Source organism: Micrasema longulum, unplaced genomic scaffold (assembly GCF_059751315.1).
Source record: "Micrasema longulum isolate JH-2025_06_02 unplaced genomic scaffold, ASM5975131v1 h1tg001052l, whole genome shotgun sequence".
Taxonomy (NCBI): Eukaryota; Metazoa; Arthropoda; class Insecta; order Trichoptera; family Brachycentridae; genus Micrasema; species Micrasema longulum.
Window position 1 is genome coordinate 53,201 of NW_028278240.1, and position 20,854 is coordinate 74,054.

At 33.0% G+C, this 20,854-nt stretch overlaps 1 protein-coding gene across 2 annotated transcripts; it reads left to right on the plus strand.

Moving 5' to 3' along the window:
- The first annotated feature begins 1,333 nt into the window (after positions 1 to 1,333).
- On the plus strand, positions 1,334 to 16,266 carry LOC148277305 (transcriptional coactivator YAP1-like). Of its 2 annotated transcripts, none has more exons than XM_088233053.1 (5): positions 1,334 to 1,474; positions 2,134 to 2,286; positions 12,190 to 12,374; positions 13,099 to 13,371; positions 15,064 to 16,266. In XM_088233053.1, the coding sequence occupies exons 1-5, from the start codon at positions 1,360 to 1,362 to the stop codon at positions 15,154 to 15,156; spliced, it is 819 nt and encodes a 272-aa protein (XP_088089179.1). In that variant the 5' UTR covers positions 1,334 to 1,359; the 3' UTR covers positions 15,157 to 16,266. The 2 variants fall into 2 exon arrangements, with proteins under 2 accessions (XP_088089179.1, XP_088089180.1); XM_088233054.1 differs by having other exon boundaries at positions 13,099 to 13,294.
- The last annotated feature ends 4,588 nt before the right edge of the window (positions 16,267 to 20,854 follow it).

The window sequence follows — 20,854 nt, forward strand, 5'->3', positions numbered from 1 at the left end:
CTACTTCCACCTTGTTGACACTTCATAAAAGCGAACGATTCCTCGAGTGGGGATTTGGTCACCATGATGATAAACCCTCAAATATCGGTATCACGTATAACGTGATATGTCGCATATATGCCTCACCTAGCCCAACATGATAATCGGGGGTATGGAAAACAATAGTTGAAGTGCGAATTTATTGAAATAAGATTTATTTTTCGAGGTTTCACAATGTTGAACAAATCTTTAAAAAAATATCAATTACAATTATGATTTTACGCCATGGAAGTTGAGACACGACACATATAGTAGATACTGGAGCTATAAGAACAGTGAGACCACTTCCTCCGCATACCCAATAACCGTTTTAGGGTGTTTGACACATTTCTGGTCATGCGGTTACAAGAGTAGATCCCAGCAGAATGCTCGTACGATGTTTTCCTGTAATTAGAATGATTTAATACCAAAAACACGTACGACTTTTGCTCAGAGGAATTTCTCTTTTGTGGCCCCAAGAGTGTTCAATGTCCCTGATGAACATTTTAAGTTCTCCAAAACGAAAGCCATTTTCAGAAAGAGCGTACAAGTTTTGATTTTGTCTAAAGCTAGGGTTTCCTAGGACAGCGGTGCCCGTATTTTAACGGCCGTAGTGAACGGTGATGCAGTGGACAGCCGTCGTAAAGGTGACTAGAGTGTGGTTTTCTAGGAAAACGGTATTATCAACACCATTTAACACCGTTTTCCTAGGAAACCACTCTCTAATCGCCTTTACGATGGCTGTTCACTGCATCACCGTTCACTACGGCCGTTAAAATACGGGCACCGCTGTCCTAGGAAACCCTAGCTTAAGAGAAGAGACCATTGCAGGCTGCGAGATATTGCATAGATTTATATACTTTTGAGCGTGTTGTCCATATGTTTATTGGAATATAATATGTTTATGTAATAATTTTTATTTTTAATTTTTGTTATTATTTAATAATGTACATGCTTCCATTTTCCATTATGTTGTATCCCAACTCAACACAGGGCTCTTGGCCTCATAGAGTTAGGGATACGTTATTTGATTTTTTTTCGTAATACGTATTTATTTGTAAGAATAAATAAAATTAAAAAATAATGACGGCGGGTCCTCCAATCGGTTTCATTCGTACTAAAAAACTACGCTTTTTTATGTCAATAAACAAGTTACTTCATAATTAAAATATCATAAACTGTGATTTTAATTGATTTCACTCTTCTGCTTTCGTTGCACCTTTCGCTGTGAATTTGGCAAATTATTTGGAGGGCTTATGTCGGATATTGTCATTTTACCTTATGATCCATTATAACCAATATAATGTAATCTAACGCGCCTCTTTGTTTTGTTTCAGCCATATGACTTGCACCACCACGTGGGACGATCCTCGGAAGACACGACAGGCTGAACTCCTGGCAGCTCAGACAGCTCCGACTCCGCAAGCTGCGCAGGCTCCGCAGCCCAACACAACAGGTGGGAAATACCACTTTCTTAAAGTACAAATCATACTTTCATTCAGAAAGTCTAATATTATTTCCACTTCCTCATAAAGAAGTCTAGACTCGGTAACATCGTTTTTTTTAAATCTTCATACATATTTGTAATGATATATTACGTACACTTGTTACGTAATCATGTCTACGCCTACGTTTTCATTTCTTTTTCTTTAGCCGATAAGTTTCTTTATTCAGCAAAATTAATAAAGACTTTGTTCAGTACAACATAACTCATATTTATATATAGTAGAATGGATCTTCTATACCGGTATTTTGAATGTTAGTGTACGTATTCCGATGGGACTCATTGTCCTCTGCCACCTCTAAACTGTTTTCACACCTTCCTTTGATGTCACACGTCATGGAACAAAGCCTTTACTCAGAATTTGTTGTTAGGTTATCCGAAATCTTACTCTCAGATTGTCCTATTTTTTCCAGAAAACTGAACTGCTAATCTTGCAAATGATAATAGTTTACATTCCACGTTTGCGTCTATTCGAGTTCGATCGATGTAATCTGAAGCTGAATGTAGTGTATCTTTTGATATTTGTATCAGTTCCTTGATCTTTGCTTATATTTTCTGTACTTTTTGGTTAGTGTTTAGTTTGACTTAGAATTATCTTGGTATATCCGCAGCGAGCAAGAATAGTGGCGCGGGGGGCGCCGGGGGCGCGGGGGACCCTCACGGGCCACTGCCCGAGGGTTGGGAGCAAGCCGCCACCCCGGAAGGGGAGATCTACTTCATCAACCACGCCGCGCGCACCACCTCGTGGTTTGATCCTAGGATACGTGAGTGCACTTTCTTTCTTTCCTCATTAGTGAGTTTTATCTCTATGTGGATGCCATCGTCTCATCTCACCCTCCCCGAGGAACCAACCATCTGTGCTGTCGATCACCTTTTCCTTATCCCTGTCCTTTGTTCGTAGATTAGTGTGCGCTATTAATTTCATCCAATTTCTTTATGTCGCTTTATTTATGTTTAGTATTTTATCATTGATCGTAGAAATCAATTACAGACATAGACACATGGGCATATGGGCTTTATCTTAGAGTAATAACCTAATAGAGTCGCCCATGCAGAGAAAAAACATTCTCTGATTATTGACCACGAAGTTAGCTACAGATTACAGCGATGTATTGGTGTAGCCAGCCGTAGGTACTTGGGTTGAGAATTGCAAACGCAAACCGAAACCGTCCATCACAAGTTTGTTGTTAAACTAAAAACCAAACTAAAACCGAGGCGTCTCTAGAGAATTATTACTCTTGAGGGCTTTATACATAATGAGGAAGTTCAGTGGTTTTAAAAAAAAAAAAGTATTTGTTAATAGACTGTTAAACTAAGTAAAAATTTATTTAAAAAAAAATTATATATCGTATTATCGGCGCTACGATTTTTCAATATTTTGTATTTCTGAAATAACTCCGCGTGTAACGTCAGAGGTTCATTTCCGCTTATTCTCATTCAGTTCTTCCCATTGGTCCAAAAGCGACAAGCAGACCGGAAATCTTCCATAGCTCTCACATCATAGGTTGATTCACATGAACCAGTGACGTCATTTAAATTAGTGCGTTTTTATCAAAATATTTTTTATTATTTTTTATGTACATTTTCAAGAAACTTTGCCGTGCAATTTAATGCTCTAATTTTTACCCCGCGAAAGAAAAAAAAAATTGTATCCAATTTCCCGTAGGGCTGAAGTTCCTCATTAGAGCGTAGACTATCGGACCATTTTCTAATACCGTTATTTTTTCTATGTTAAAATTTAAAATATCGGAAACCCGATATTTTAATATTTTCTCGATATTTTTGCTAAATATTTAAGAAATACCTACGTAAATATCAGTATCTTTTTTGGTTCACCGTTTTCGGTTTTCAAGTTAAAATCGTCGGAAAAGAAGGAAATCCTGGAAATACGAGTGTTTCCAAGTAAATCAACAATCATTACTTACATTCGCCGTTTATTTTTGAGGTCTTCAACATAGATTTAAGCTTAGGTAGGTACATGTATTTTAAACGCGACAGTAACATCTTCAACCTAACAAACACGTTCATTTATTTTACAAACTATGCTATGAATTTTAACAAATTCAACAGAACAAAAATTAGTGCATAAACAATCCAAAAATTTGGATCTTTTATGCAAGTCTTTTAAATAAATATTCAGCGTGCTGTTGGCGGGCATGGCATGTAGTGTTAACTAGCTAAAACGACTAGGCAGCTACTGTCGCTACTGACGCTCATGGTGACGGATTTTGGTTGAACGAAATCAGGATTCTGATTTCTAATTGGTTGGATGAGCGGAATCACGTTTGAAGTTTATAACTTTAAAACTAGACAAGATTAAAAGAATCACATCTAATATCGAAATCCCGTTTGTAAAGAAGTCAATAGGTATCGGTGTTTTCGATGTTTTCGTATTTGGTCCGATATTCCGGTTTTTCAATACTATCGAAAACCGATATCTTTTTGCTATGTCGTTCCATCTACATACGTCTTATACAAGTATAAATATACCATGTTTTTCGGAACATAAGACGCGCTTTTTTATAACGAAAATTCAACCAAAAATTGGAGTGCGTCTTATGGTCCGATCGTCCAAAACATATTTTATTTTATTTTATTTTATTTTATTTTATTTTATTTTATTTTATTTTATTTTATTTTATTTTATTTTATTTTATTTTATTTTATTTTATTTTATTTTATTTTATTTTATTTTATTTTATTTTATTTTATTTTATTTTATTTTATTTTATTTTATTTTATTTTATTTTATTTTATTAGGGAAATCAACAGTTCTACATACATATTTTTAGTAAACAAACAGATATAGTGTATAAACTCAGAACTAATAACAGATTTCCACATAGTATACAAAGTTAGTAAAGAAAATATATTACATATCAAATAAATACATACAATTTATACATATCAAAATGTTATTTTCATGTACTCAATAATCAAAGATTTTTTAAATATTAATTTTAAGAACATTAAGTTACTGTAAATTGGACGGGATAAGGACAAAAATGCTTGAAGAGAGGATAAGGAGGGGAGGGGAGATGTACATATTTATTATTATAATGTCTACTAAGTTACATAATACATTTTTAGTGTAAATTTTAAATCTGACAGAGTGATGTTTTTGTAATCTATATTTTTAAATTTTGTATTGTACATTGAAAAAGTCCTACGAAAAAAAGCATTTTTAACATACGATGTTTTACTCATTGGTACATGAAACAGGTGGTACCGTCTACAAATCCTGGCTGGCACATGTATTGATATTAAACCAAGCAGCTCTGTACAGTCAACCATTCCTGTCATAATTTTGTAAAGCAGTAGTTGGTCCGCACTCACTCTGCGGTATTGTAGAGAAATGATTCCATGGAAGGTGGAGGCAGTGAGAGTAGATACATAAGAAATACCGGTTTTGTATTTAAGGTACTTTATTAATTTGTTCTGAATTATGTTTGTCAATTTGTATACAAAACCTTAATGCTTAAAAAAACACAATGATTTTATAAAAAAATATTTGTAGGTATACCGGCTTAGATTGCTTCTTAGTTTTTACCTTAATAAATATCTTTTAACATTTTAGGAGATCCAATTGAATTGTTATTTGCGATGGTTTTATTTTATTTTGGTCTTTCATAAACTTAAGTAAACAAATGAAAACTTCAGGATAAAGTGCATTTATTTTATGTATTGAAGTTTTTTTTAAAACTTTTATTGTTACACCAATCGCAGCGTATCTTTATCATTTTTTTGTCACATGAAAGTAAGATGATCAGTCTTACGCTTCAGGTACCAGTCCAGGGACTATGAAATATTCTAGTGTGAAAACACCCTTTTAAATCAATATTTCAAATCACCATGTCGCGAATCGAGCCCGAGATCTCTTGCATGGTAGGCAAACGCGCTGACCATTACACGACGAGGCCGCCTTATTTTACGATAAATTAAAATATATTTTTATAATATGTACGTATATTCTAGCGATGGTTCAATAAGGCATTATAAACTTTTTTACATTTTACCTCTTGGTAAATAATTTATTATGACAACTTTATTATTTACATTATTATCTTCTCATAAATTTATGTATTTTCTTTATTATTGTTGAATCAGTAAATCTCCTGTAACATAAGAAATCGAAGTAATATTTTTTTATATATCATAATCCAGAACTCGGCTTTATATAATATTGGGAGTCAACATACGTTGTGTCCGTTTTTTTCAAAAGGACACAACAAAAAAAAATTACAACAAATTAGTCTTCACCGTACGCTGCGCAAATATCGCGAGCAGCTTTGGCAGCTTTATTCTCTCGATTGAACGCGAACAGAAGGTGTCGAAATGCTCACTTTCGTATATTTCACATTGCATTTTGAAGGCTTTCAATAAAATAAAGTAATATATGTAACGTAGAAGCATGCACAAAATCTTGTAGAGCAGAAAATTTCCTTTCGAATGACGTTCACCAATTGGTTTTACTTTTGGTGCTCATTTTTTAATTTGGTAAAAAAAACGGACATAATGTATGTTGACATCTAATGGGCCTTACTTATAAACATGGTATAAAGTTACGCCTAGGCATAGTGGTAAAATAAGGACGGGAATACCATCCTTATTCTACCACTGTAATAAGGATGGTATTTTCATCCGTATTCTACCATGTGTAAGGCAAGTTTACGAGTAAGGCCTAATATCTATCATCTGGTATTACTAGTATATTTATTCATTTATTTTTTAAATTTATTGCATAAAAATTAGAATACATATTTAATAACAGGGAATCCATATAAAACTAATGAATAGAAAATAAAAACGGAGTATTCTCTGTTTATGATAGTCTCCATCTAACATGGCTCAGCCTGTTCTGAGGTGGAGATTTTTTATCTTTTAGAGCATAAATAGTTCTATACTAATATAACAATAACAAAAAAAACTAAAACTACTTAAATATAAATGACTAGCTAATCAAATGTAAGAAATGAATGTAAGATTTTCTTCTTAATTGGTCTGGGTGTTGTGGTGAATTTTTGACTACCTCCTTCTATATCCCCTCTTTCCCACCTGCTGACAAGCCTCTAAAATAGAAGCTTAGCGGGTTATTCCTTTTTTTTTTTTTTTTTTTTAATTTGACATCGTTATTATACAAATATAATAGTTTTCTCAAATTAAAATTGGGATTCATCATCGTTATCATTCCCTTTCCACACCTAATGGTGCATAGGGTACTACATTGGTACACTAACCGCGGTAAATTTTGTTTTTTTTTTCTCCATAAATCTAAGACAATCAGTCTAACGCTTCAGGCGGCAGTCCAGGAACTATGAAACATTCTAGCGTAAAATCACATTTTTGAATAAATATTTTATGTCAACCATGCCGGGAATCGAACCCGAGACCTCTTGCCTCTCGCATGGTAGGCAAACGCGCTGACCACTACACCACGAGGCCGACATTGTTTTTAGGATTAAACAAATCAAATAATAGTTTATGAAAGTTTTTATTTATTGATCGATCTGTCGATCGCCAAGTTTTATCTTGCAATTCGCCATTGTTAACATTGACGGTCGGAAAGATCACACGCACGCTTCCTATTGCTCACCATTATCTTAAAATGAAGGCTCGGGATACGGACTGACTGTTGACTGCGCGATGCGTCGGAGTGTCGGAGTGTCGGAGTGTATGGAGTTTGGAGTATGGAGGCGGTTTTCCGTCCGCTGTAGTTAGTGAAGATTTGTTAGAGGCGCTGGAGTCGCAACATGGCGGCCGCTGGGTTCATTCACCCGCTTATTACACGTCTGCTTGTGTCAAATTGAAGTTCACCTGCGACTGCGCGGACATGGCAAATTACCGTTAATTATTTCTATACGGTTACGCCCAACGTGTGCTGGTGGCTTCTGCCGTTCCACTCCTCGGCCCTCTCATTCTAAACTGCCGAGATGAAAATCTCGTGTCGTCCGCTCGTCCCTCGTAAAGTTTCTCAGAGGCGCACACCCAAAAAGAATGTCGGCAGTCAGCTGAAGAGATGGGCGGTCCGAAACTGCAAATCTGTTAATTGTAAAAGATAACTCGAACAAATCTCTTACCTCGTATGTATATGTAATAGTTTTTTATTTATCAGGCTGAGGAAAGTATTTAATCTGCTTTGATGATAAACATGAATGTATTTACCTACGAGATCAGAGATTAGTAAAACAACTAATTTTATTTTAAATTGGTTGCAACAGAGAAGGAAAACATTTTTGAGAAGAGAGTATGGAAGTCTAGGCATTTACAGGGCTTATGACCCGTCATTGGCTGGTTTTAAATTTAAATGCCTAGACTTCCATATTCCTTTCTCAAAAATGTTTTCCCTCTCTGTTGCAACAAATTTAAATTTAAATAACTCCCGAGGGAGAAAATCCAGCCTATCTAAAGACACATGAGCAAATGCTGAGAAGTTTCTGATGCCCACATAAGTATATCCCTCCTGATCCCAACAGTTTAGTTAAATTTAATTGCGGAAAAATCCACCCCTTTTAATATAAACCTTGTATATTATAAGCAAGGTAAATAATAAAGCAACTCCCATATATATATAAAAAATCCTATCTAAAGACATTTGGGAATACTCAAAACATTGTTAATTTTATTTTAATGGGAAAGTTGTTGCATTTTTTACTTCATAAATAAATTGTTAAATAGGTTTATTTGGCCTTGTGAATCTTGAGTTTCTATCGAAAACCTGATAAGTCAGCTAGATAATGTTTGTTTATTTTCTACTCGATAAGTCAATAAGTATTGTCGCCATGGGTTGTATTAATGTAAGTGTACATTGGTTGGCTGGTAGATTTTGCCTTTAGCATGTATTTAGGACAAACTCAAAATATTGTAAATAAAAGTGTTTTTTTAATTCGCAAGTCTCTTTAAACGTCCATTAAAATATTCTTCATTTTCTTACTCATAGGGCACTGCATTTGTAGACCAACCGCAGCGTATATTGATAATTTTTATTACATTAAGATGACCGGGCCTGCTATTCTGAATCTTCTCTACCCCTTAGAGAGTGGTAATTTGTGGATTTGTATTTATTGCATGCGACTACACTTTGCTTCATATGTGACTTCACTGATGGTTATAGTCAAATGAAAAAGAACACGTGAAACCACCATTCAGAACATTATTGCGACCTTAAGCATTACCTCAACATTACTTTGTTATTTTTATATTTAGACATAAGATTTTCTCATGTTGTTATTTAGAGATGTTATGTTTCTTTTTTACTTTTTTTTTATTTTATATTTTATTATTATATTTCATATTATGTACTACATATTTTTTTGTAAAAGGTTCTTTGAACCGTTGGTGTATAAATAAATAAATAAATTACCTAAAACACTTTTTTTTTCAAGTTTTTTTCCGTTTTTTTAACAGTTTTATACATCATTTGGCGTTTAATAATAGGTGTGGCCGTATATGAAGCAAAGTGTAGTCGCATGCAAAAAATAAAAATCCCCAAATTATCCACTCTCTAGGGGGTAGAGAAAATTTAGAATAGCACCCCAGTCTTAGGATTCAGGTTGCAGCCTAGGGGCTATTAATATTGCAGTGTAAAAACACCTTTTTGAATCAATATTTTGTGTCGGCCATGTTGGAAATCGAACTCAAGACCTATCGCATGGTAGGAAAATGCGCTGTCCACGAGCCGTTACTCTCTATTAGGCTAACAAAATTCGGTGCATTTAGATTCAGAGTAAAGACTGATCATCTCGGGTATATTCGTCGCCAGGTAAGAATGCCTGCGTCGATTTAATTTACACTAAGTGTAAATTTTTGGCAAGGATTTAGATCATAGTTTATATTAATTACTTAACACTTCTCTCAAGATCTATCTAAATAATTACGCAAGTTTCAGCATTTAGTTCTCATTGCATTTTAAAAATTGCAATTTGAGATTTGCTTTACTAGATTTGTATGCATAAGATATTAACCTAACTATCCGTATACATATAATAATTAATAGTTGAATCGTCAATAATATTGCTTTTGTTGGAATGATGCGAATTTATGTTTCTAATATCTGACACTCAAAATATATTTTCGTATTATTAATTATTACAATGGAGTATCAACAAGAATCGTGCTCAGAACTGTGTCGTACCTACACGTATTTTAATAAATTATCTTACCAAAATAAATATCGCCTTAAATTAGAGAAAATTAAACACGTAATACAGAAAATAAAAAAAATACTTTTCAATTAAATGTAATTTTTAAAATATTTTTATCTAGTTTCATGAAATCAATCATTTAGCACTCTTAACAATTTTTTGTGATTCACGATTGTTTTATTTAGATTTTTTTAATTTTAGTATTTATTATATTATGTATTTCCAAAAATTGCCATGCAAAAAATTCATTTACTAGTTTTACCAGATATTTTTTTTCGATATCTCATATATTGAAACAAACTTTTTTTTTCTGTACAGCCAATAATGCATTTACAGTGTTTTATTAGTATTTCGAGGATAGTAAAGCTCCAAAATAAACGTAAATGGTCTCAAAACAATATATTTTATTTAAGAAATTTTATGTAGGTACCAATATTTATGGCATTTATAATTACGTATTATTTTATGTGAAAAAATATGTCGTCGCCTTGATAGTGAAAATACTAGGCCCAATATCAAAGTTTTTAGCTTTTTTTCTTAAATTGTGATGAAATAAAGTGTTACGGGCATTTATTTAGCTTCTACAAATTTTAAAAGAACATGTTTTAAATTTGTTACAAAAGAGGCGAGGCATCGGATATTTTTCACTCGGGTTTTCGCTACCAAGATGGTTCTTTGTTACATATTAAACGATAATATAACGTTAAAAAAAATTCTTGTAAAGACTTAACTTTTGCTGTTTTGTCTTAATTTGTTTTAAAATCGATAGTAAATTATTTAGAATTTAGAATACGCCATAGACGACGTAATTCTGCGTACATAAATCACATGTTTTTTTCCCATGAAAAGTCGATTTAGGAAATAATCGATATTTGGCAGATTCAATTTGGGAGTCAGCCATCCCTATGTATAACTGTCAGACACTATATTATATACTTGTACTATATAATCTGTGTATTATATCGCCGGATTTCTGGCACACGTCGGTAACTAAATTTTTTTTTTAATGAGATGTCTTTATAAATGGCATCAAATAATCTTTGTTTAAAAATTAAATAAAAATATTTCGTATTTTATAAATATAAAAAATAATATTTTATAATATTCAACATGCGGTCATAGAATTAAGAATTCTTAAAATTAAGAATTCTTAATTCTATGCATGCGGTTTTATTTTAATTGAATTGAATGTTAATTTGGGAGGAGCTTTTAACTAAAAGTGCAATAATAGTAAAATTTAGTTACCAACTTGTGCCAGAAACCCGACGATATTGAGTAGATATGTCCACAAATATTAATTTTATATGCAAGTATTGAGTATAATGCTTAAAAATACATAACTTTTATGTTATTACTGCAGTGGTGATTCACAATGGAAAATTTCATGACTAATATCTAGTAATGGAGGGGTAAAAGTTGAAAAGGTTTTACTGAAACCTCCCTATGGCTGTGACTCATTGAGTTTATTATGTATGGGCCTTTTATTGTACTTCTTTATTCGCAAAGCATATGTTTTTTTTTTTTTTAATATTAAGGTCCCAGTCCATTAACCTAAGCAACCTTTATATTGACGGTAATAGTGCAATATTTCGCAACCCACAAAAAATATGCTTGTAAATGTATTTTTCGTGTACAGGCAAAATGTTGTAGCCCACAAATTCTGTGATCTATCGAGCAATCCGTCATAAGATAGGACATGGGCATATTATGTACAAAAATTAGTACACAATATGTCCATGTCCGCTCCCTAGTTGGAGCATCCGGTCTCCCCAAAGCTCATCTATCGGCTGCCAGCTTTTGTGCATTCTCCCAAGTGCGACCCGTGGTTCTGACATAAACTGCTGACAAACAGTCAGCGGCGGACATCCAGGACGTCGATAACCTGATGCCTTGTAAAATAGGCAAGCGTGGTTAAGACCCTCAGGAGCCATCCACAGTATATGGCCCAGCCAACCGCATCGTCTCCACTTGATGACAGTTGTCATTCCCTTATTATCCCATTCCTCACAAAATCAAACCACCAGACACTCAAGATTCTTCTGAGACACCTACTTTTAAAAACTCAATATTTTGCTGTTTTGGGCCCTAGTGAGGTGCCACGATTCGCATCCGCAGAGAATAGGTGTCATGCAGGCGTTATATAGGCGGCATTTGGTTTTATCTGAGTAAATGTTCTAGACAGCCTTCATACTGTTGAATGTGGCACCTGCTATTCCCGCATTCTCTGTTCTTTTTAAAAACTGCCATTATGTCCAATCCCACATAAAAACAATATGTCTTATCGGTCATGGTAGATACTTTTTTAATATTATAAAATAAAAAAATAAAAATAATTCAATCAGGGTCATTTACTAATTAAGATAAGAGAGAAAACATTTTTACCCTCTCCTGTAAAATTAGTTAAAAGATGGTTGCGACATATTGCATTTAACTGTCGATATACTGTGTTTATAATGTTTCAAGTTCTGCGTCCGTGCAAAACTCTTTTGTGAAAACATATGTTAAATGATTATTTATATATTGCAGCTCAACACTTGCAACGCACCCCAGCGGCAGGGGTGGTCCTGCCGGCGGGAGGTGGCGTAGGAGGAGGGGGGGGCTGGTCCTCGGGTACAGCTTCCTCCCTGCAAGCCAGTCAGAAGCTGCGGCTGCATACCCTGCAAATGGAAAGGGAACGTCTCAAGCAAAGACAGATTGAGATTCGTCTGCAGGTAACTTATTTGTGATAATAATTCTGAACATAGAACCAGTTTCTGTTGAAATTCATCACAGCAGAGAGGGAACATTTTTGCAAACGAAATAATAAAGTATAGCCGTTTATAGGGCTTATGACCTTCATTGGCTGGTTTAAGTGGCCACTTTACACACTGTAACAGTCACCATTCTGCCTGTGTTTGATCATCCACATTTCCTCAACTTTTCCATCTGTTAACTTTTATGAAGTAAAAGAGCTGAGACCTTTATTATTTCACCTACTAGGCAACGCCTGAAAATACTTTTCAGTTTATTAATTTATTTTTATACCAGTTAGTTTAATTAACAATATTTTGAATATGATTGAATGTGCGTAGACGAAGCTGGATTTCTCACCCGAGGGAGTCAAAACGGCACAGCGAAATACAAAAAAATATCGACCTGTCTTCCTTTTTTAAAATGGCGCATTAACACACCCATAAAGTTTTACTGTTACAACAAATATTGTTTTGTAATTTGGGCAACAACTGCCGTAAACCGCTAAACCCCCTCATTAAAAAAAATCTTCCGAGACATTTAAACATGCTCGAAGTGTCTCATCGACCTTATCAGGCATGGTATATAAATGCAATACGCTCAGAAATAGTTAGATACATCCAAAGCCAACACGGTGTCCTATATCATTTTGAATATGCGGTATCAGTGTATAAGTTTATAACCACCAGAACGTTGGCATTACAGCAAGAACTAGTGGGGCGACACAACCCTGTGCTGGATGATCCCTTCATGCCGGGATTGTCGGAGCACTCTCGCCAGGAGTCGGCAGACAGCGGGCTGGGCATGGGCCCCACGCACTCCTACTCCATGCCGCACACTCCCGAAGACTTCTTGGCTAACATCGAGGACACTACTATGGACTGCGCCAGTGAGAGTGGAGGTACCACCATGGATGCCAATGATATTTCTCTCAGTGATAATATAGACTCGACAGATGACTTGGTGCCGTCCTTACAAGTAAGATTTCTTTGAGTATAACGAAGTAAGTTTAAACACAAATTTACGAGACTGTTCTTGGTTTAGCTTTTTTCATATTATACATACTGTTTCAGTACTAAAATAAATAATAAGCCACACATATCCGAAATAAGTCGATACGAATGTAACCAGAAAAAAAACTTCTGTGGCTGTAAATTCTACAATGTATAAATGATGTCAAACCATTAACCAACAGAATTTCTCTAAGGTTCTGGCATACCTTTTTATTCCAAGCTCACGTTTACATATTTACAGAAACCATCAAGTTAGCTGTTTCAGTCTATTGTCTAAAATTGTCATTGACATAAATGTCATCATCCAAATGATAAAAATGTATGGATTGTATAATTAAATAAGAGAGAATGCTAATTAATTAATCAATGTCTCATTTATCAACAATCTTTACATGCATCATCAGAGTAGTTTATTTACTAATCACGAATTTACTAACAAATAATATGTTAACGTATTGAAAAAATGCTATTGACTTTCAGGGCTTCTAATACGCCATTTATTTTTAAATGATTTTTTAAAATCCTTACTAATTTATTAATACATTATCATTTCAATAAATTGTCATTCAAAATATTTTGAACCAGGAGCCAATCCTTTAAATTGAGATTTTTTTTAATAATTGCTTTGTTTAAACTGTTGACTGCCGATATTTGAACATGTTTAGCCGAAAACCCCGATCTGGGTTAGCGGCATTGAATGGGTTAAAAATATTACTAATAATATATGCCGAAAGTTTGTCAATCCAGGAAAATTTACTATATTTACACATGGTCCGTATACTTTCTCATTCGGCCTACTTAAATTAAATTCATTTAGTTAAAAAAGTGTTTTCAACTTAAAATAGAAAGAGGGTGGAATACAAACTGTCGACATATATGTAAAAGTCACTGCACAACTCTGCTAACTATGCATTCCAGATTAACTAGTTGACAGACGTCTTACGCTTAGATCAGTTCCATTTACGGCGAGAGGAAAAGTTATTATACCTCTATGCAACCAGCGCACTAAATTTGGTGAACGCGCATTTGCGATCCCAAACCCTATGGTATGGAATGCTCTCCCAGCAGAAGTGCAAAACTATGAGAGTGAAGTGATGTTTCGGAAAAAAAAATAAAACTGACTTGTTCTCTAAATCATTCTAATAAATCTGTAGCATGTTACAACAAAGTTAATTGTTTTACTTAAATTACAAATTCAAAATTAAATTTATATATTTATATAATCACTTTGAAAATGGCACTATATAATATATCCATAATAAAAGGTAATTATCCGCCAATTGACGTGTAATTTGTTATGGGCTTGTAACATGTTGTACCAACCTTTGCTTTAAAACTGTTAATATTTGTTCAAAATTGTCTATTTATTTTACCCATACTTTGAATGTCAATATTAAAGTTTTTTTTATATAACATTTTTCACTGACCATAATAAAAATAAAATTCTGTTACTAGTCAAAACTAATCACAATGCCAGTTTTTTGCAAATATAAAGATTTCTTATGTGTTTATCAGGTATTATTGGATGTTTACATCATTTATAGTATTTAGGAGGCGGAAAAATATTTTATCAATATAAAGTGCTATAATCCCACTATAACGACATGTAACTTTACTCAATATTGATTTTATTTGCTTTCTTTGTTTTTGGTTTCAGTTGGGGGAAGAATTTACTAGTGACATTTTGGACGATGTGGAATCACTCATAAATCCAATTACAAACAAGCAAGATAATGTGTTAACGTGGTGAAAGTTTATAGTGAAGTAGTGAAATACTCATTGGAAATTACGTGCCCATTCTGTTCTGCCCACAAGCGGTTGTGCCCTGGAACACCAGGAACAACAACTAGTTGGGACCTCGAGGGAACTCCTTTGATGTTGGTTCGGGGCATTCAATTATGAGATTTACTATTTTTAAGAATTGATTATATTTTCCAGAGACAAAAGTGATTCTAAATGTGGTGCTGAAAAAGATACGGATCATATTGTTAGGACAGTATGATTTAATGTTCTTTTTATATTAAATATTTGACACGGCATCTATTTTATGTGATGCATATTTTTATTCTATTGATAAAAATGCGATTATGAAATTTGGTGCCTTTCGTTTGTGCCTAATATTTTTAATGTTTAAGATGATAAATTCAATGTTTTTGTAGTCATAAAAATTTCTATAATTTTTTAAAGATATGTAGGATATATTTACTGAGTAACATGAGTATTTTTAACTAATAAGATACAAACCCCTTAGTTTAAATTAAAATTGAGTTATTATGTAAAATATTATTTCACTTTAAGTATCCCCTTTACACCAAAATTTACCAATTATGTTTTTAAATAAATATAAAGCTCATTTAGATTGTTGTTCTTATGTACAAATTAATTTTATTATTCAAATTAAACTCGAAGTAATTTATTTTTGACATTTGATAAATGTTGTGAAATTTCAATTTATATTCTTTTGATGTAAAGGGGATCTAAACTTAAAATAGAAAATCATTTGTAAAACTATACCATGTCCATATGTAACATTAAGTTGACGCATTGATTCTATGTGCAGTCTTTGCATAAAATCTAGACATTTTTCACTATACTGTACGAAAGAGTCAAAATTTTGCTCTAAAAAGGAATAAAAATTCATTCATATTTCAATTCCAAAATGAATGCATGAGTTTTTTTAAATTTTTTAGATGCACACATTCTGTAGTATATTGTAAGCCTACTCGATGTAACCAAAATAATCTACTTTCAAAGAAAACTTTTTAAAATTTTATTTGTGAAATGTTTTGATACATTGCATAATTTTTTTTTCACTTATACAAGATGTCCAGTGGCAGATAAAAGTTAAAGCAAAATAAAATGGCAAGTTATTTAAATAATTCTCAACTTTATTTTAAGCACACTAATGCGGATATTATTTTTTTAAGATGAAATTTCTTAAATGCTGTAATTTAAATTGCAAGCACTTCCATCTATCACGCATATTTTCAAAAATGCGTTGGCTGAGATTGCTCGAAATCCTCGCAACCTCGGTCCGTATATCTGCATGCTAGAGGTAAACTACATTAACTCCAAATATAATGAGATTGAGTTATTACTATGCCAAAATCAAAATTTTCCTCCTCTGATACACGGTAAATAGCATTATCTCCTAATTTCTTTAATAAAAAAGATAATTGATTTATTTTTCATTGTAACTCCACACCAAATTAAAGGTTAAGGACAGTAAGAAAACATACATTACACCCAAAGATTTTTTAAATGTGTATTTTTGTGGTACTGTAGTTTACTTCTCGCATACAGATATTTTCTTTCAGTTCCGCCGTGGTGGCAGGTTGGTTTTAATAAACAATGCTCTCTAGATGGCTCCGCAAAAAAAAGTCACATGGAATTAGATCAGGCAATCGTGCTGGTCAGGAGATGTCACCAAACTGAGAGAACACTTTTCTTGGAAAGAAATCTCTTACAGCATTCGAAGGCGCTTAACTCATTCAGTGATTATAACGATTACAGAACTTACGCCTGGCTGCAGTAAGCGAAAAATTGTTTGTTATGTACGCCTCAATAGCGAATGCACGCGTCTCTTTTGACCAACAATCCATGAATAAATCCGCAGTACCTGCAACTTCAACGCTCCAGCCCACTCCTCTTTCGCTACTTGCATTTAAAAGTTATTTAAGATTAAAATATAAAATTTGCCACTGGACACGCTGTAAGCTCTCGATAAAACCTGGTTACTTTGAGTACGCTTAAAATATACAGCGGTAAGGTAAATTTTATTGAAAGCTTTTTTATAAGGTACTGTTTTAGGTAACTTATATAAATTGAGTTTTTTGTATTTTTTATGTAGTCCATGGTACAGTTTACTTAATTTATAGTATTAAATTGTACAGTTCATTCGATATTTTTAAAGACATTAAGGCAGTGGTTTCCAACCCGGAAGGCGCGAACTATTGCCAGGGGAGGCGCCAAAATTAAAAAAAATTAAATTGATAGAATTATCATAAAAATTAAATGTAAAACCTTAATTCAATTTTGGATGAATCTTAGCGGATAAAATGAATCTTTGTATTGCAAAGAAATGCTGGTACTTCTACCGTTTGTAACGTCTTATTTATGCTAAACGGGCTATTCGGCACTGGCTGCAATAAAAACCAGATATCGAGCCAGGTCAGTAGTTGAAAATCAGATATGAGTGGCACTCTCCATATTGCTCCCAAGATTTGATTAACTTTGTGCCAATAAACAACAACCCTCGCATTCAATTTTTAGATTATGTGCCATCCTCCAAAATAAATATACATGAATGTATATATATGTAATAACCTAACCGTGTGTCTATTCTGTTAGTTATAATTTACAGGTTTTTTGTTGTAATAAAGTTCTTATTATTTAAAACGTGTCTATATTGTTATAACTGTTAAAAAAAAAGGATAGGGAGGCGCGGATTTTTTTAGTCGGGGAGGCGTAGTAGCATAAAGGTTGGAAACTGCTGCATCACAATTCAGGACAATTCTTTAAACTTATGTATTATTTGTGGTATTCACAATATTTTAGATTTCTCAATTAAAACGTCATTCGGACTCGATCATTTTTAGGTTTTCATGAATCGCAATTGTAAGATCTCTTTTTGTATTGAAATATATTTTATATACGTACGATGTAAAAAAATTGCACTTTTAATGGTTTGGAACAAATGTTCATACGCAATTAATTTTATAACAATATGCAGAGAATGCATTACAACCAATAAGACTAGCCTTCCCACCTCTTAATGCTACGACGGAAAAAGAACTACAATATTATGGTGTATTTTTATACATTTGTGTTATAATGTGTAAAATAATTGTATCACTGTCAAGTATATTAAAGCAATAATATTACAATAAAAAATGCCGTCCATTTGAAACTGAATGCCTTTTATGAGATATTATTATACATTATACATGTAGATAAATAAATTATATTCTATATTTAAATTACAAAAAAGTTATAAGGTTTAACAAATTTATCAATAAAGATTTGCAAAATTATAAATGTTTCAGATCGACGTATTGTGTTATATTAAGAAATTATGTATCGGCGATTCGTACATATTAATTTATACTCGCATTATAAATCCTACTTGCCCGATAAATGTAGCTACCGAACATTCACGGAGACTGGACCGCTGTGCACGTGCAAACCACGAGCCCACTGCGTGATATAGCATGATTTGCCCATTTCACACAACGGCATGATAGAATACAATACAATGGATCAATATTTATTGTTTTACAATTATTTACTTATTTAATGCCTGGCAAACGCAATAACCAGTACACCATGAGACCGACTAATCTCCAGTCGATTTCCTTTTCCAGGGTTTTTACCTGAGAGTACTCGCTAAATTTAAATAATGATTTTGATAAAATTATCATTAAAATCTGTTTTGTTAAGTTTAACTATATCATTTTAATCGGGTTGTGGTCCCGTGGCTAGTGTTGCGGACAAACGGATCAGAGGTCCGAGGTTCGAGCCCCACTCTACCCCCAACTTGATTAAAATTTTCTAATAGTGAGTTATTTACAACTCGTTGAAAATGGTCACTAAAATTGAAATATTTGAGTAAATTGTCAAAATGCTAATATTATATATATATATTAACCGAGGAGTTTCTATTGACATTTTGATTAAAGTCTTTAACTATGGAGTTTTATAAAAAAAACGAAAAATATAAATATGATCAAATTTAAATAGGTACTAACGAATCTAATAAATGTTAATCCACTATAATTTTACCGTGCCGTTTCATTAGGATGATATATGTGAAATGGGCTATTCTCCATCGGGTGTCACGCGGCTGGTTTGTTTATTTGGAAATTCTTGTAATAATCAACAGACTTTAGTATTTTGAAAATGTTGATGAATACATACACATACTCAAATTTTCTGTAAATGTTCAATGAATATTACATAAAACATTCAATCAGGTATTGCATTTAAGAAACATTAACAGTGTAAGACAATAATCCCCTTTTGTCCTTTATCTGGTTAGCAGAATAGTTAAAAATCGAAAAATCAATTCAAAATATATCACTCCAGTTTCATTGCAATTAATTAAGATGGAGCGCGAACTGTTTTCTATATAATCATTTCAAAACTGTGCACACTTCACTCTGAAAAGAATGTTGCTTAGTCGCACATCAATGTGTGAACATTGAAAATATTTTATGACATAAAAAGCTTTAAATGTGCCTCCCTTAGTGTTGAGGCGCACTTAGGCTACATGTCTGTCAAATTACCATTAAACATATAAACCATATTTATATTATTAAAAATAATTGTAAACGTGAGATGGATGGGATGATAAAAATTTCATATGTGTATTTCATATTTGCAAATCCATATGATTGCTTATGGGCAGGAAATTTATGAGTCATCAACTAATAACTCAAGAGTGTGTGTATAATCTCATTATGCTACTTAGAAATCCTGCATTGTTCAGAAACCAATACAATTTAAGAAAAATTGTATGTTCTAAAATATGCACGGAGGATCATAAAGATTAGAATAATTATTTGTCTTTAATCATTTTATGTGAAAATTTTTATAATTTATTAGTAAAAAAAAAGTACATATCAATCCTAACTAGAAAAGTTATTTTTAAATCCAATACTTCTAACATAGAATTAAGAATAGTCCAGAAGGAGCGTAGAATCATATTAGAATACATCAGACTGTGTCCAAAAAACCCCCCACTTTGCAGTCGCTGCGTAATGTTTCCAGGTCGCAAAAAATATAATCATAACACAAATGTAAAATATAATTTTTTTAAAAAGCAATTTTTTAATTTCTCTAAAATTTTATTGTACACGTGGAAACATTAATTGACACAACAGAGTAGATAAGTCAAGGGTCATTTAATAAGAGTAATTTCATTAATGAACTTTGAACTTAAAAAATAAAACAATTTTTATTTTACATATTCCATTTTGTATATTCTTATGTCATGTTAAATAATATTTGACGTTTTAAAGATAATGTCTGTCAAATGTTCACCACAGCATTGTTTAATCCGAAGGGTCCAATTATCATTAGTTCTCTCATTAGATGAGCAAAGTAACGTAAAAAATTTGACTACTCCGGCAACACTAACAAAATGTCCATCTTGTTTTCTTCGACAATCTGACAGATGGAAAAATAATTAAATTTTAAGTACTTAATGCATCTGCTACTTACACATAAAATGTGATCACATCCTGTTTCTTTAAGACCCCAGCAGTATTTGTACTCTACAATTATTATATTTCTACAACGAAATAACACGGTATAGTTGAATTCAAATTGGGAGTTGCGTATTGAGCGATGTCTACAAAAAAACTAATGGGTCAAAACGTAAAACTACTCCTTTAAGAGTAGTTTAGTCGCCTTCTGTTTGATGCGGTTTCTGGACTATTCTTAATTCT

Bases quoted from the DNA above. Each gene is read 5' to 3' on its own strand.
- LOC148277305 (XM_088233053.1), top strand. From the start codon at position 1,360: ATGACTTGCACCACCACGTGGGACGATCCTCGGAAGACACGACAGGCT. The intron at 12,375-13,098 runs GTAACTTATTTG...TTGGCATTACAG, and splicing joins AGATTGAGATTCGTCTGCAG to CAAGAACTAGTGGGGCGACA. The intron at 13,372-15,063 runs GTAAGATTTCTT...TTTTGGTTTCAG, and splicing joins ACTTGGTGCCGTCCTTACAA to TTGGGGGAAGAATTTACTAG.